General features: G+C 22.2%; 2 protein-coding genes across 2 annotated transcripts; both read right to left on the reverse strand.

Moving 5' to 3' along the window:
• Positions 1-15: 15 nt before the first annotated feature.
• LOC129606713 (ras-related protein Rab-8A) lies at positions 16-14213 on the reverse strand. The gene is made up of 5 exons (XM_055517199.1): positions 13975-14213; positions 2991-3051; positions 2695-2899; positions 2421-2561; positions 16-2351 (listed from the first exon to the last, which is right to left on the reverse strand). The coding sequence occupies exons 1-5, from the start codon at positions 14096-14098 to the stop codon at positions 2256-2258; spliced, it is 627 nt and encodes a 208-aa protein (XP_055373174.1). The 5' UTR covers positions 14099-14213; the 3' UTR covers positions 16-2255.
• Positions 9864-12184, reverse strand: LOC129606712 (serine/threonine-protein kinase NLK). Its single transcript, XM_055517198.1, has one exon. The coding sequence runs from the start codon at positions 11338-11340 to the stop codon at positions 10012-10014; it is 1329 nt and encodes a 442-aa protein (XP_055373173.1). The 5' UTR covers positions 11341-12184; the 3' UTR covers positions 9864-10011.
• Positions 14214-14614: the final 401 nt, after the last annotated feature.

Genomic DNA, 14614 nt, shown 5'->3' on the forward strand with positions numbered 1-14614 from the left:
TTTTTCTTTTTTCTTCGATTTTAGGAAAAATTTCTTGCAGTAATATCGCATTTTAGAATTTAAAAAAAACGAATGGGATGGAATGAAATTTATACTATAATTATTACATTAAAAAAAAAAAATATGATTTAAATTTAACAATTAAACACAATACTTATTAAAATTAATTTAGAATTTAATTAAATTACAATATAAGACAAATATAAACTAAAATTTATTTTTATTTTTTTAAATTATTATTAATAAGAGTGATAAGACACTGATAAAAGAAACTTGTATGGAAAATTGTAATAAGACAAAATTTATAATCTGTTTTTTTTTTTATATTTTAATGATTATATTTAATTAATGAACGTTGATTAGAGTATATAATATTATTTTATTTATATCAGAAAATTTTATTCTTGTAAAATTTAGTTTAATTATGTTCTTAATTTATTTTGAAAATCTGAAAATTTTATTGTCTTTTTATTTTATTTTTATAAAAACTTTTCGGAGGTATATTTCATATTTTCCATTCAAATTCTGTTAGTCACATCATTTTGACCCATCATGTCGGATTGTTCCATTCAATCAATTACAAAACTTGAAATTCAATAATGAAAATCAAAATATTATTCAATAATATTACATTGCTTCCAGTTATGCGATTAACAGAATATTGGTATTTATATTTATGTTTTTTTTTGAGAATTTATTTAAAAAATTTCAACTTTTTCAAAATAATTTTCCATTCCAAAATAATAATAATATATCATAGTAGATTAAAATAATGTAATTAAGTATTTTATAACTTTTACCTTTTATTTTTTTAACGTTTTTCTATTTTTTAATAAAAACGTATAATTTATATTAAATTTTTAACTTATATAAAGAAAATATGCATCTTAAATTCTTAAATATTATGCATATTAAATTATAATTATTTTGCTGCAAGATTATTTTCCTTTATAAAAAAAAAAAAAATACCGAACAACTATTTTAAATTAAAAATTTTTATATAAAAAAAAAAAAAATTTTAAACTTTTTACAACCAGCACCATTTAATATTTAATTATTAAAATACAAGAATTAAGATTCTTGTTAAATAATGTGTATTTAAAAGTATAATAAAATTAAAAAAAAATATTGTTTATACACTTTTGTTTAAAAAAAAAAAATTATTTAAAATTTACTACAATTTCAATGGAAATTTTTCGCGGGATAAGATTTTTATTAAATTTATTTTTTTAATTATTTTTTTTTTTTTATATTAATGAGGTTTTACCAAAAAGACAGATCTAACATCAATTTAACCTAATCAGTAATTACTGTTTTGATTACTGAATAAGTAAATTTGACGTCTTTTGATCTGCATTTTCATAGGCAACCAATGTGTTATGTCAAAAATGACATTACAAATAATAAAATTTTTAATTTATCAAAACAAAAAGCTATAGGAAAAATAATAAATAAAGAAAATTAATAAAAAAAAAAATAAAAAATCAAATTTATAGAATTACACTATTTTTCACGTTTATATTTTTTTTTATTATTTTGTGCTATGGCATCCTTTTCTTAATTACTTTTGAAAAATTTCTGTTTTTTTTTTGTTTTTTCCATTTGAATAAAAAATATTTTTAATTTTTATATTTTTACTTCTTTAGTTTAATTTTCATGTTATAATGATTTAAAAACAGTATAAATATCTATATGCATTAATTAAATGTAATGTAAAAATGTATACATATTTTTAAGTATTATTATATAATATTATAAAATGTGTGCTGTTTTCTAGTTGTTGTCTTGTTTTTTACTTAAAAAAATTTACAAAAAAAAACATTTGTTTTTTTTTTTTTTAATTGTACATTATATGAGTTTTCGTACTACATACTACATATTTCATTGTCAATAATATTTACCCTTCGATTTCTAATTTTAAAAATCATAAATACTACACAAAAAAAGAATTTTTATATTTTTTTTTTAATTTTTCTCTCAATTTTTTTTTTTATTTTTTCGTTTCCGTAAATAATATATTGTCTATCCAGTTTGTGTGTATTTCAGGCCGTTCACATAATGTACAATATATTTTTTATTTTATTACAAATAAGATTAAATAATAAAATTTTAAGTGATTTATTGTAATGAAATTTAGTAATTTTATAAATATTTCTGTTACAAATATTATTATAATTATAATATTTATCATTATTATTATTATTATCATTATTATTATTATTGTTATTTCGGTATTTTGAATTTATAATAACACGTCAAAGTAAACTGCACCTAGATAACCAGCTATCTGTTTTTTTAGGAGGATCAGTTTTACTTAACTGACGACCACCTTTTGGTGGATTAATTGCTTCCTAAAATAAAAAAAAATTATATTAATTAAAAACAAACAAAATAAATTTTTAAAATAATAATTATTATACCATTCGTTTTTCCATTTTAGCTTTAATGTCAGTAGCAAGAATTAAAAAGGCTTCTTCAACGTTAATACTTGATTTTGCAGATGTCTCTAAAAATTTTATACCATATTCACATGCAAGCTGTTCACCTCGTTCTTTTGAAACCTTTTTTTTTTTTTTTTTTTTTTTTATGTAAAACAAATAAAAGAAAAGAAAGAAAGAAAAAAATTTAATCATTTAAATTGTAAATAATAATAAATGAAATAATATTTTTATTATTATTATTTATTGAATTTACTTGTCGTCTCTGATTAAAATCACATTTATTTCCTATTAGCATTTTTTCAACATCTTCTGCTGAATTCTCTTCAATATTTCTAATCCAATTTTTAATATTTTCAAATGATTTCTCTTGTGTAATATCATATACGAGCATTATACCCATTGAACCTCTGTAATATGCTGTTGTTATAGTTCTGAAACGTTCTTGTCCAGCTGTATCCCTAAAATAATAATTAAAAATATATTAATTATTTCTTATAATTATTAACAAATTCATAATATGTAAATAAATATCGTGTTGTAATTAATTACCATATTTGCAATTTAATTTTCTTTCCATCAAGTTCTATTGTACGAATTTTAAAATCGATGCCTAAAATTAAAAAAAAAATACATAATTAAAAATTTTAAAATAATAAGATATTTTCTATATAATATATAAATATACATGTATGTGGATACTATGAATGTACACTTATCTATTTAAAATAATTATTATTATAAGAATTAATTATAAATTTTTTTGTCAACCATCTAGAAAAGAAATTTTTATTTCAATTTCATAATAATTTGAATATTTTTTTTTTTCAAGAAAATTGTAACATAAGAGGCAATAATTAGAATTTAAATTTGCTTCTCTTCTTTTGTTTTTAGGGAAAATGTGAAGGTCAATCACATTCAATTAAAATATTATAAAAATATACAAAAAAAAAAGAAAATAATATTTTTAACATCTGTTTTGAATTTATTTTAGACAACATACACACATTATAACAAATTTATAATTATCATCACTGTTCAAAATTATTATTAAATTTTATTTTCGAAAAAAATGTTTTTGTTCAATATTTAAAAATTTATAGAATAAAATAAATATGTTTGTATGTATTCTGTTTTTATGTAATATTGCGTGCCAATTTATCATTTTTAATATTTTCTAATGGTTTAATTTAGAATATTATAAATTTTCTTGAGGAAGATTTTCTTAATATAATAAAATTTATGTATATATGTATGTATGTAAATCATTTTATTAATTCGAATTTAGCATATAAAGGAAATTTTATTTTTTTCTATTTTATTGGCGTTAATATTTTTTAATGAATATTGTAAATCATCCATATTCTCTTAGATGCTTCACTAGAAATGATGGAATTGTTTTGAATTAGAATTTCTATTTTATATTTATAGAGGGCCCCAATATACTTAAGTGATGTGTCTATTATAAAATATGGAGTAAATATGAAAAATTTCATTTCAATTTTCGAAAAATTGAAATTGAATTGCATTACTCTCCCATATTCATTATGTAGAGTCGATTTCGTAAAATTTTAAAATAATAAAATTTCTGTTCTGCACAAAAATTCAAAAAACTAATGAACTACATATATTGTACTAATATACTCGTAATAATAAGGCACTTTTTTAAAAATGATAAAGTAGTATCAAAACTTTAAGGGGTTGGTGTAATAGAGTCCTGGTTTGTAAAATTGCAGTTTAGAATTTTTGATTTTGATAAAATCTGTATTTGCAATTTAATCTACATATTTATATACATACATACATACATATGTATATGAAATTAATTACGCTCAATATGCTCAAATCTATGCTTAATAAATGAAATAATTAAAAAATACGGAAATTTAACAATAGACATATTATTGTACATTATGTTCCAAGTTTTCGGATTGTTTAAAAAAAAATGCAATGCAATTATGCATTAAATAAAATTTAATTATAATAATTAAATTATTTTCTTTGTTTAATTACTGCATATTGAAAAAAAAAAAATTAAATTACTAATAAAAATAATAATGTAAATGCGTTTGAAAAAGCATTTTACCACAATGAAAAATTATCTGATTCAATTAGATGCAAAATATTTAGAAAAAAATATTTTTCCTAAAAGATCAAATTTCAGAATTTCTAAATTTAATTCTTAATACAAAGGAAATAATAAAAGCTGTAAATTGTTGGATTATTATTTTTTTTTTGTGCTTTTAAATATTCAATATAACAGAATTCATAAGATGTATTAATTGCAATATAAAAAAAAATAAAACAAATTCGCAGGGAAAATTAGAATTTTTTAAATGAAAAACAGTTTAATATAAAAATTATCATTTAATATAATTAGAGACTTTATTGCTTTATGCATGTTTGATAATTATAAATTGTATATAAAGCTGATAATTCAGATTCTTACCGGTCATTAGAATGGAAAAGGTGAAGTGTAAACTGTAACGTTTCGGCTTGGAAGTGAGTGAGACCGTAGAGCATATATTGTGCGAATATGAGGCTATGGTCCGTTTAAAAATAAGAAATTTCGGGTGAAATTTTGTAACTCCTTCGGGAGCTTGACAACTGCCAGCGGACGTAATACTGAGATTTGCTACGGGTCTAAAAATAGTGCTCATGCAAGTGAATTGCGATTCATAAAAAATCTTATGGGTAAAAATAAAATATAAGGAAAAATGTGTACATAACATGCATTTATTTCAAACTAAATGACGATTTTCTCGAAAATTTAAAAATCCTTAATTAAAAGATTTGTTTTACCTTCTCTTTCAATATTTTTAAATATTTTCCAAAAATTTATTATTTTTAATCTTAAATTTATTATGACGAATAAAATAAATAACTGCATACATATGCATATATTTAAATTTTTCCAAGAAAATTATGTTAAGTCATTAACACCATTTTTATTTTATTTTTTTTTTATAATCGAAAATCTGAAAAACAATATTCATTTTGTATTACTTATGTTACTCATTATACTATATACTTGCATAGATCTTCCCGTACCTTTAATATTATAATAAATGGCTACATACCTACATCTCTATTCATCCATATACATTTTATATTGTTCATTATAATAAAAAATACATACATACATACATAATATAATGAACAATTATTATATATCCAGTATTCATCTATGATATACAACAGATACAAAAATAATAACAAAGAAAAAAAAATCATAAAATAGAATAACTACAATATACTTTTTGTTAAATTTCTAAGATACGATGTAGATGTATACAAGATACAGCCATATCATTATTAGGTAAAATAATTTTAATTCTCTTTCTTTTTTCTAAATTAAAATACAAAACAAAAACAAAAAAGTAGTTGCGCTGCAAAGGTAAAAAAAAATATTGAAAACAAAAACCATCGCAAGTACCAATGTTAATTTTAACCCAATTTACTTTAAAAAAAAAATAGATATTTTTCTCTTCTTTTTATTTTCATCATAACAGCTGTAAAAATTGTTCGAAGACATACATATATGTATATACATGTAGGTATATAATGGAGTATAAGTGCATTCATAAAATCTAAATATAAATTTTTTCTTAAAATCTTCAAACAGTAGAAAAGACCTGTAACAATTCTACCCATAAACAAAACCACCTATACAAAATTTTGTCTCATTTCATTTTCGTATACCTACATCCATCCATATACTAACTAACATACTGTTGTTTGGAATAACATTTTTTATTATGAAAGATGGCTAAGCTAAAAACCGGTTTTAAGTCCCGAGAAAAAAATCCTTATTTTATTTACCTTTAACTTTTTTTTTTTTTGTTATTATATTTTTTGTTTTGTTTCGTGAAACCAAAAAGAGTACGAGAAAAAAATGATCAGATCAGGTCAAAAGAATTATAAATTTTAGGTAGATCTCATTATATTAAAGGAAATTTTTTGGAAAAAATCTACCAAATTACCAGAAGACAAAAAAAAACAGAAAAACTGATAGCATTATAGGCTTCAAAAATTAAGTAATTTTTAATTTTGATTTCCTTACATAAAACTTCAACACTTATACAATAACATTAAAATTCAAATACAACAATCATGCAATCAAAATTTGACGAAACAAAGATCTTAAAATAAGGAATCGTTACTTTGTTTAAAATTTAGAATTCATTTCTGCTTTTATTGAAAAAAAAAAATTATACTTGTATATAAAATAAATAAAAAAATAAAACAACAAACGTGGAAATCAAAATAAGAAACTGAAAAATTAATTGAAATTGAAAAATTAAATGCATTAATCATTTTAAACACAAAAACACATACACAGTCTAGGCATTCTCAATAATGTTTGTCTTTGAGAATTTTTAAAAGAAAGAAATATCTTCCCGTTCTTTTGTTATTTTTTCACTCACTATTTTTAAAATATTTTTAATAAAATTTTTAATATTCAAGGGTGTAAATACATAGAAAAATTTTTTTAATTTAATAACAAAATATATGAAAATTAATAAAAATTAAATTAAATGCAAAAAAAAATAGCATAAATCTTAAAAAAATTAGGCGCAAGCGTTTCTAATTTATGCAAGCTGGCAAAATTTAAATTTCTAATTTCAAAAACTTCAGCTATGTATTTTATATTTGCCTTCGAATTCTGAAGCTTAATAAATACAAATTCCACGATAGAACGAAAAAATTTATTCTAGATGTCTGCGCAACATTTCTGACATTCCTTTATTACAGAATAAATTTGCGAAAGTACTTTACAACAGCAAAAAATTTCCAAACGATCTATATTTATAGTGTGTGCAGCGTACAATTTTCGAACGTGTTACAAACCTTCGCAATTATTTTTGTGTACAAATTATGCGCTTAATGTCCTTTGTTTTTCTAAATGTACATACATACATTTAAAAATAAACAAGGAAGATATAATATTTTTATTTTTGAAATTCTATATTTGTATGAAACGTTTTTAAAATTATAACAAAATCATACAAGGTAAAATAATTATTATACTATTGAAATTGTAAAATTCATACAAATAAAATACAATAAATTTTGAAAAATAAAAAAAAAAATTATAAAAAATTTCATTGAGAAAATAAGAAATAAGAAAGAAAAACCCCCGTCACTCAGTCAGTCAGCCAGTCAGGTCTGTGTCCTCCAAAAAAAAAAAAAATAATAAAAAAAATATAATTTATTTAAGTTAATAATAAAAACGTACAAAAGAAAAGAACAACGTAGTAAATAAAGTGTACTAGATAGGCTGACCCATCGGCATGTCATCTCCCCCTGCTGCCCACTCTTTACTCTTAAAAGTTCATTGTACTCATTGTTTAAAATAAAATATACATTTTTTTTTTTCATTTTTTAATGAATTGTTGTTATTCATACTCATACATAATTTTCCTTTTTTCTTGTGTTTCTTATGTTTTTTTTTTTTAATTGGAAATGTTTTTCAAGAAAAGTGTGTATAAAAAAAATTACTTTCAAAATATTCAAACTTTTCATATATATATATATGTATACATATGTATAATTTTAAGTGAATTTTTGAAAAAATTTCTTCTAAAGATATTCTCGCGTTATTGAAAATATTTTTGTATATACTTTATGTACATACATACTTAAAAATAAATATTGAGAATATTTTCAATTAAATTTCTTTTCTTTTTTATTATAACATAGGTCATGTACAAAAATTCATTTACTACATTTTTTAAAGTATATAAAATAAAATCAATTATAAAAAAAATATTATAGTTATTTAATTGTTTCTAATTTCATTGAAAGTAGGTGCCTGTTTTTGTTTGGTCTACTTAGAAAAAAAAAAAATAAAACATTAAAATATTATTTACAAAAGTATTTAATTAGATTCATTTATATTGCGTTATTGTTTATGATTTACGGAAGAAAAGCGCTAATAACAGGATTATTTAGTAAAAGAAAGGCTAAAATACTCTTTTAATTCTCGTAAAATTTTTAGATAAACGGCGAACAGTCAAAGCTATACTCACAGACCACTAATTTCGGTAATTTATATTTCTTGCTTTTAGGTAATCAGGTCAATTTTTTATCCAATAAAATTTTGTTTGTAATAATCTTTTATGATAAATATTTTATGTGCACGATCTTATTTACTTCGAAAAAAAAGTAAGTACCTAATTGTTTCAAAAAGCAAACTAATCTATTTTTAATTTAGAATTTATTACAAGATACAAAAATATAGTAGAAAATCTATTTAAAAACTATGTATATATTCCGTGTCCGTGAATATCGCAGATCTATCGCGTCACCTGCTATAAAACTGTACCTATGTATACCTACTTATATTTTTTTTATAATTTAAATGTTTGCTAAATGCTAAAAATTAATTAAATTGCAGGGTTATGGAAGACATTGTTCTATAAAATGTTTTTTTTTTTTTTTTGGTTCTGAATAAATAAAGAAAATAATAATATTTGTTTTTGTAAATAGGTTTTTTTTTATTTTAATGCCGAATAAAAAAAAAAAAAATCTTGAATATTGAATCTGCTTCTCTAAAAAAAATTAAAAAGAGGAATTAAGAAACATTTTTCATATTCTGAGTATTTTTTTTTCTTTTTTTTGACCATTATTATTATTTTTTTCCGTACATTCTTAATATTTTTTGTTTTTTTTTTTTTTTTTTTAAATTTTTTTCATTTTTTTTTTTTATAATTTTTTGGATTTCCTTATTATTTAAACTCACAAATCAGGTCGTTACAAAATCAAGTTTAAATCTGAATTATATTTATTTATATATATATATAATTTTGTAGGTATTTTATTATCAATTATTATTTAATTTTTTAATATATTACAAGTCTTTCTTATTACAAGAAAAAAAGCTATTTCTAAGTTTTACAATTAATATTAAAATTGATGCTGGTAAAGTCCTTCCTATCAGACTAGCATATTAACTAATTAATTTTAATTTTTTGTCAAATTAAATTTTAATTTTATTTTATTGAAATATTTTTAATTTTTTTTTTTTTTTTGTTTTTAAATGTATTTAATTTTGTAATAATTATAGTAGTTTTCAATAAAGAGAGTACCTTAAATTTTGTATTAATTTTTTTTTTGTTTTTGTTCAAATTAACTTAATCAGATTAATTTTATATTATAATTTTTTTTTTAATATTTTGCATTTTTGTTCTTAAATTTTAAAGACACAATGATGTATTTTTTTTTTTTGAAATTAATTTGAAATATATAGATATAATCATATATATTATAGATATACATATGAAAATATAATTGTTTCATATATATACATTAATATATATATATATATATATATGAACGTCTTTATAAGTCATATACATATAATGTGAATGTATATTAACATATCAATATATATTTACATACATTTATGTATTTGATTGATATCTTTAAGTTCTAAAAATTGTTAGTAAAATTATATCTAAAATGTTAATAAAAATTAAAAATATTATCCAGATCTTTTTATATGGTTTTTTTTCTTTTTGTTTATTTTTGCTTTGTTTTTTGTTTAGGCAGCTGTAGCCTCGTTTTGTCGTCATTCCCATTGATGAGGTGAGGGTGGCAGTTCAGATGGATGGGCAACAGTTGAGCTTGCAAAACTCTTAAATGCAGCACTCTGAGGATTTATACAAAGTGGTACACGTCCAGTTTGTAATTGTTCAGCTATAAATTTATGCATTTCTTCTTTAACTTGCTGTAATGATGTTAATTTCTTTTCCCATAAATCATCAAAGAATTGACCAGCTGATGGTTCAAATTCACCAGTATATTGTCTCATACCAGATGATGTTGTAAAACAACATTTACACATACATGAATGATATCTTAAACGTCCTTCATCTAAATATGGATGTGCTAATGCATCAATAACTGATATCCTTTTATCTGGATCAAAAACTAACATTTGGCAAAGTAAATGTACAGCTTCATGTGTAGCATGTGAACTTAATGCATATAATGCAGAAAATGATGGTGGCTTTGGAGCTCTACGTAACATATGAGATCTAGCTCCCTCACAAGCATGTCGCATATCTTCCATTGATGGTGTACCTAACAATTCTGTTATTAACTCCAATTGTTGTACTGGACTTTGAGCTTGAAATAAAATTCGACGGCCTAATAACTCACCAAAAATACAACCAACTGACCATACATCAACAGCTGCAGAATAGTGTTTTGCACCCATTAAAATTTCTGGTGCCCTATAATATTGTGTAACAACTTCTTGTGTCATATGCTTTAAATGATCTGGTTCTTCAACTCTTGCTAATCCAAAATCACATATCTTAAGAACACAATTGCTATTAACCAATAGATTACCTGGCTTAATATCACGATGTAAAATTCGAGCAGAATGTAAATATTTTAGACCGCGTAAAATTTGATAAAGAAATACTTTTATGTGATCTGCAGATAAATGTTGTGGTGATACAATTATTTTGTGGAGATCGGATTGCAATAATTCTGTTATCACATATATTTCCTGGAAGAAATCTAAATGTGGTGGTTGTAATATATCCAAGGCCGATAAAACATTTTCATGTTTAAAAAAGCATAACATTTTTAATTCACGAAAAACTCGTTTTGATGATACCAATGATTGAAAAACATTTGGCAACTTTTTTAATGCAACACGACGCCCATCCCTAGGATCGGTTACAGCCCAAACAACACCAAATGCTCCATAACCTATTGGCCGATCTGGTTGTACATCTTGTGGTATGGCTGGCTGTTGATAATATGGAGAAGCAGCTGCTAATATTGCACCTTGAGGTGCACCACTTGCAGCACCACCTTGAACTAACGACATAGAGATGCTCATAGAAACTCTCGATTGCCTAGTTGGGCCATCCACTGCAGCCATTCGACAAATGCAGACCTTTGATATTTTTTTAGTTTTTCGCTAAATATTTGCCACGACTTATTCCATCTTTATTAAATTTTTGTTCTAAAATCAAATTTCAGTCATATGTAAAGAAGGTAGAGTAAGATCTAGTAGGTACACTTTTTTTTCTTTCAACAAAGAGAACAAAATGTCCAATACCAAAATGTCACTTTAATAAATTTCATTTCATTTTTTTTTTCTTTTATTCCGTCATTTTTCACAATTATTTGCACTTCTTCCGGAAAGCTTTTTATTTTATATTATTGTAATATTGTATATTTTTCTTTTATTATTCTAAGCTAATATTCTCAAAAGAATATTCCAAAAATTTATGTTGATTTTTTTTTTATTATTATCGAAAATTTATGTAAGTCGAAAGAAACAACACCATTTCAACAAAATACAAATACCCAGCGCACTTCAAAGTCTTTCAATATTTTTACTTTCTATATTACGAATTCTATTTAAACTACACTTGCCATTCCAACAAATATTAAATTTTTTTTTATATTTAATTTAAATTTATATCCGATTCATTCAGAATATTATTGAAATATTTTATATTAAATATTTTTAATTTTTACGACACTGGCTTGGCTTTTTTCAGGCTGAGGAGAGCAAGTGAAAAAAGTACCGAGTGAAGTTAGCTGCACTAATGGTAGAAAAGAAATGGCGATATTGTTTGATTTTTCAATATGTCAAGTCAATTCTGAGTTGTTACCGGGAAAAATAATGACGTATATCCATTTTCTTTTATTTCAAAGAAACGTATTTTAAGTTTTGAAGTACTTTTTTTTGAAGGTTTCTTTTCTTTTAATTGGTTTTCAAATAATGACAAATTAAATTTTTTCAATATTTTTATGCAAAAATATAAACAAAAGCATTTTTATTTCAATTTTTTATTTTTCAATCTTTAGTTAAAACGTTTTAAATATTGAGTAATTATATAGTACTTTTTTAGAAATGACAGAATTATAGATTTAACGAAAAAAGGAATGAACAGCAAATTATTAAATTTTTTAAATAGATAATACGAATAATTATTTTTGAAAAAGAAAAACTTTTCTTTTTTTCAAAAAAAAATTTTCTTTGTTAAAAATAAATATTAATTATACTTAGTAAGTATAGAAACAAATTAAAAAACAATATAAATATAAAATAAATAAGAAAATGTATTTTGACATGTAAATAAATAATATTTTACAGGTTAGGTAAACTATAACCGAAATTTCTACTACAACCAAAATTATAGGGAGAAAACAAAAACGACTTGATGGAGAAATAAATGATTTTTCATATTATGTAGGTAGGTGTTTCCCACTATAATATTGTATTTTTTAAAATCCATATCAAAGATATTGAATGATTTTTTTTATTGAGTTTTTTATTATAAATTGTAAAAATGTTTATATGAAAAAACCGTCATCATTTCTATTCTATAACAGGCAAAATAACTTTAAATACCTACTTAACAATAATATAAGGATGTAAATTCTAAAAATTGGTGCAACTCCAGCAGTACACACGACCAATACATATTTATTTAGTTTTTATTATAATCGTAGTAATTTTTGCTAGGCACCCACCATTAAAATTCCAATTTTACTATAGTACGTACCTACAGGTCGGCGCTTATTTATATATTATGTATTTTATAACACAAAATTTATTTAGTATATTTGGAATTGCGAAATTTAAATGCAATGTTTACAAAACAAATATTATTTTGTATGATAACGTAGTTGATACAAAAATAAATCCGAAAATATTAGCTGCCAACATGAGCATACTACCAAAACAAAACACAAATTATTTTGACGAACTTTTATTTTTCTCTATATTTAGCAGATACCCATATCTAAACCACTACTTACTTTTACTTGATTTTCTTTCACAATATAGAAAAAAAAATAACTTTGCATTATTTTAACGTAGAAAGTCCATGCATACATAGATGTGTACATATACAAATATGCACCTATATATGAATTTGTTTATTAATAGGAACTTATTTTATAAAAAGAAATTATAAAAGAAAAATATCATCGATATTATAAAATAAATGCAATTCCCATATGCAAGTAGGTATATACAAGGATTTCAGTTATGAAATTATAACGTTAAGAGTCTCCTTTTCTAAAAACTCTAAATTTATAAATTTCTATGGAGTCTCATTTTTTAAAATAATAAATTTTAGTATAAGTACATTTGCTTGAAATATTCCAATGCATAGCACATTTTGAGTACAATAACATAAATTCAAAATAAAAATCTCGAATTATATTATGATTTTGATAAAATCATAAATCATAACATCATATTGATATGTTATCAATGTAAATCTTGTCTTTAATATAACACTATAAGTTAATCGAATAATTTCTTTCTTCTTTCCAATTAAGACGTAAGAATAATTATGAATCATTCATTTATCTAAAGATAATACAACACCGTTTCTTTTTTCTTTTTTATGATTAGTTGTAGCAAAAAAGTGCGCCTTACACATGTTAAAAGTCCTATGTTATATGATTATGTTTGAAACTAACTTTCGAAAAGGTATATAGTGTGAATAAACCAATAGGAATACAAAAATTTATTAAAGTAGGTACTTACCTATTGTCGAGATAAAGCTAGATGAGAAACTGTCTTCGGAGAACCGAAATAGAATGCAAGTTTTCCCAACACCAGAATCTCCAATTAATAATAATTTAAATAAATAATCATAAGTTTTAGCCATGATTTTTTGAATATTTTTTAAATTATTTAATAATTAAAACACAATTTTTAAAATTGGAAATTTATAAAAAAATTTTTTACTTTTCCTTTTGTATATTGATGACACAAGTTTTAGTTGTCAAAGTTGGAACATGGATGAAAATTTTGATTATTTAAAATTATTATAAGAGGATTAGGGGTGAATTGAATAAGAATATATTAAAAATCAATTTCCAGGATTGCCAAGTAGTTATTATACACTATTAAAGGTAATTATTATAAAAAAATAAAAGTATTACTCTTATACTTGTGTATTAATATTAAATACAATTTGTTATTAGCAAAATTGTTATTTTATGGTTTGAGAACATAATTGAACATTTTGAATCTTAATTATCAATGGCTATCTGCTATCTTAGAATAAATTACCTATATTATTTTTCTTTAATGAACAAATCATCTTTAACATTTGATCTTGCAGAAAACAACATTATATAAAAATATTAAATTTAAAATAAAGAAAAAAAAAAGATATTAA

The sequence above is a fragment of the Condylostylus longicornis genome, unplaced genomic scaffold, assembly GCF_029603195.1.
Source record: "Condylostylus longicornis isolate FDR11 unplaced genomic scaffold, ASM2960319v2 ptg000022l, whole genome shotgun sequence".
Classification (NCBI taxonomy): domain Eukaryota; kingdom Metazoa; phylum Arthropoda; class Insecta; order Diptera; family Dolichopodidae; genus Condylostylus; species Condylostylus longicornis.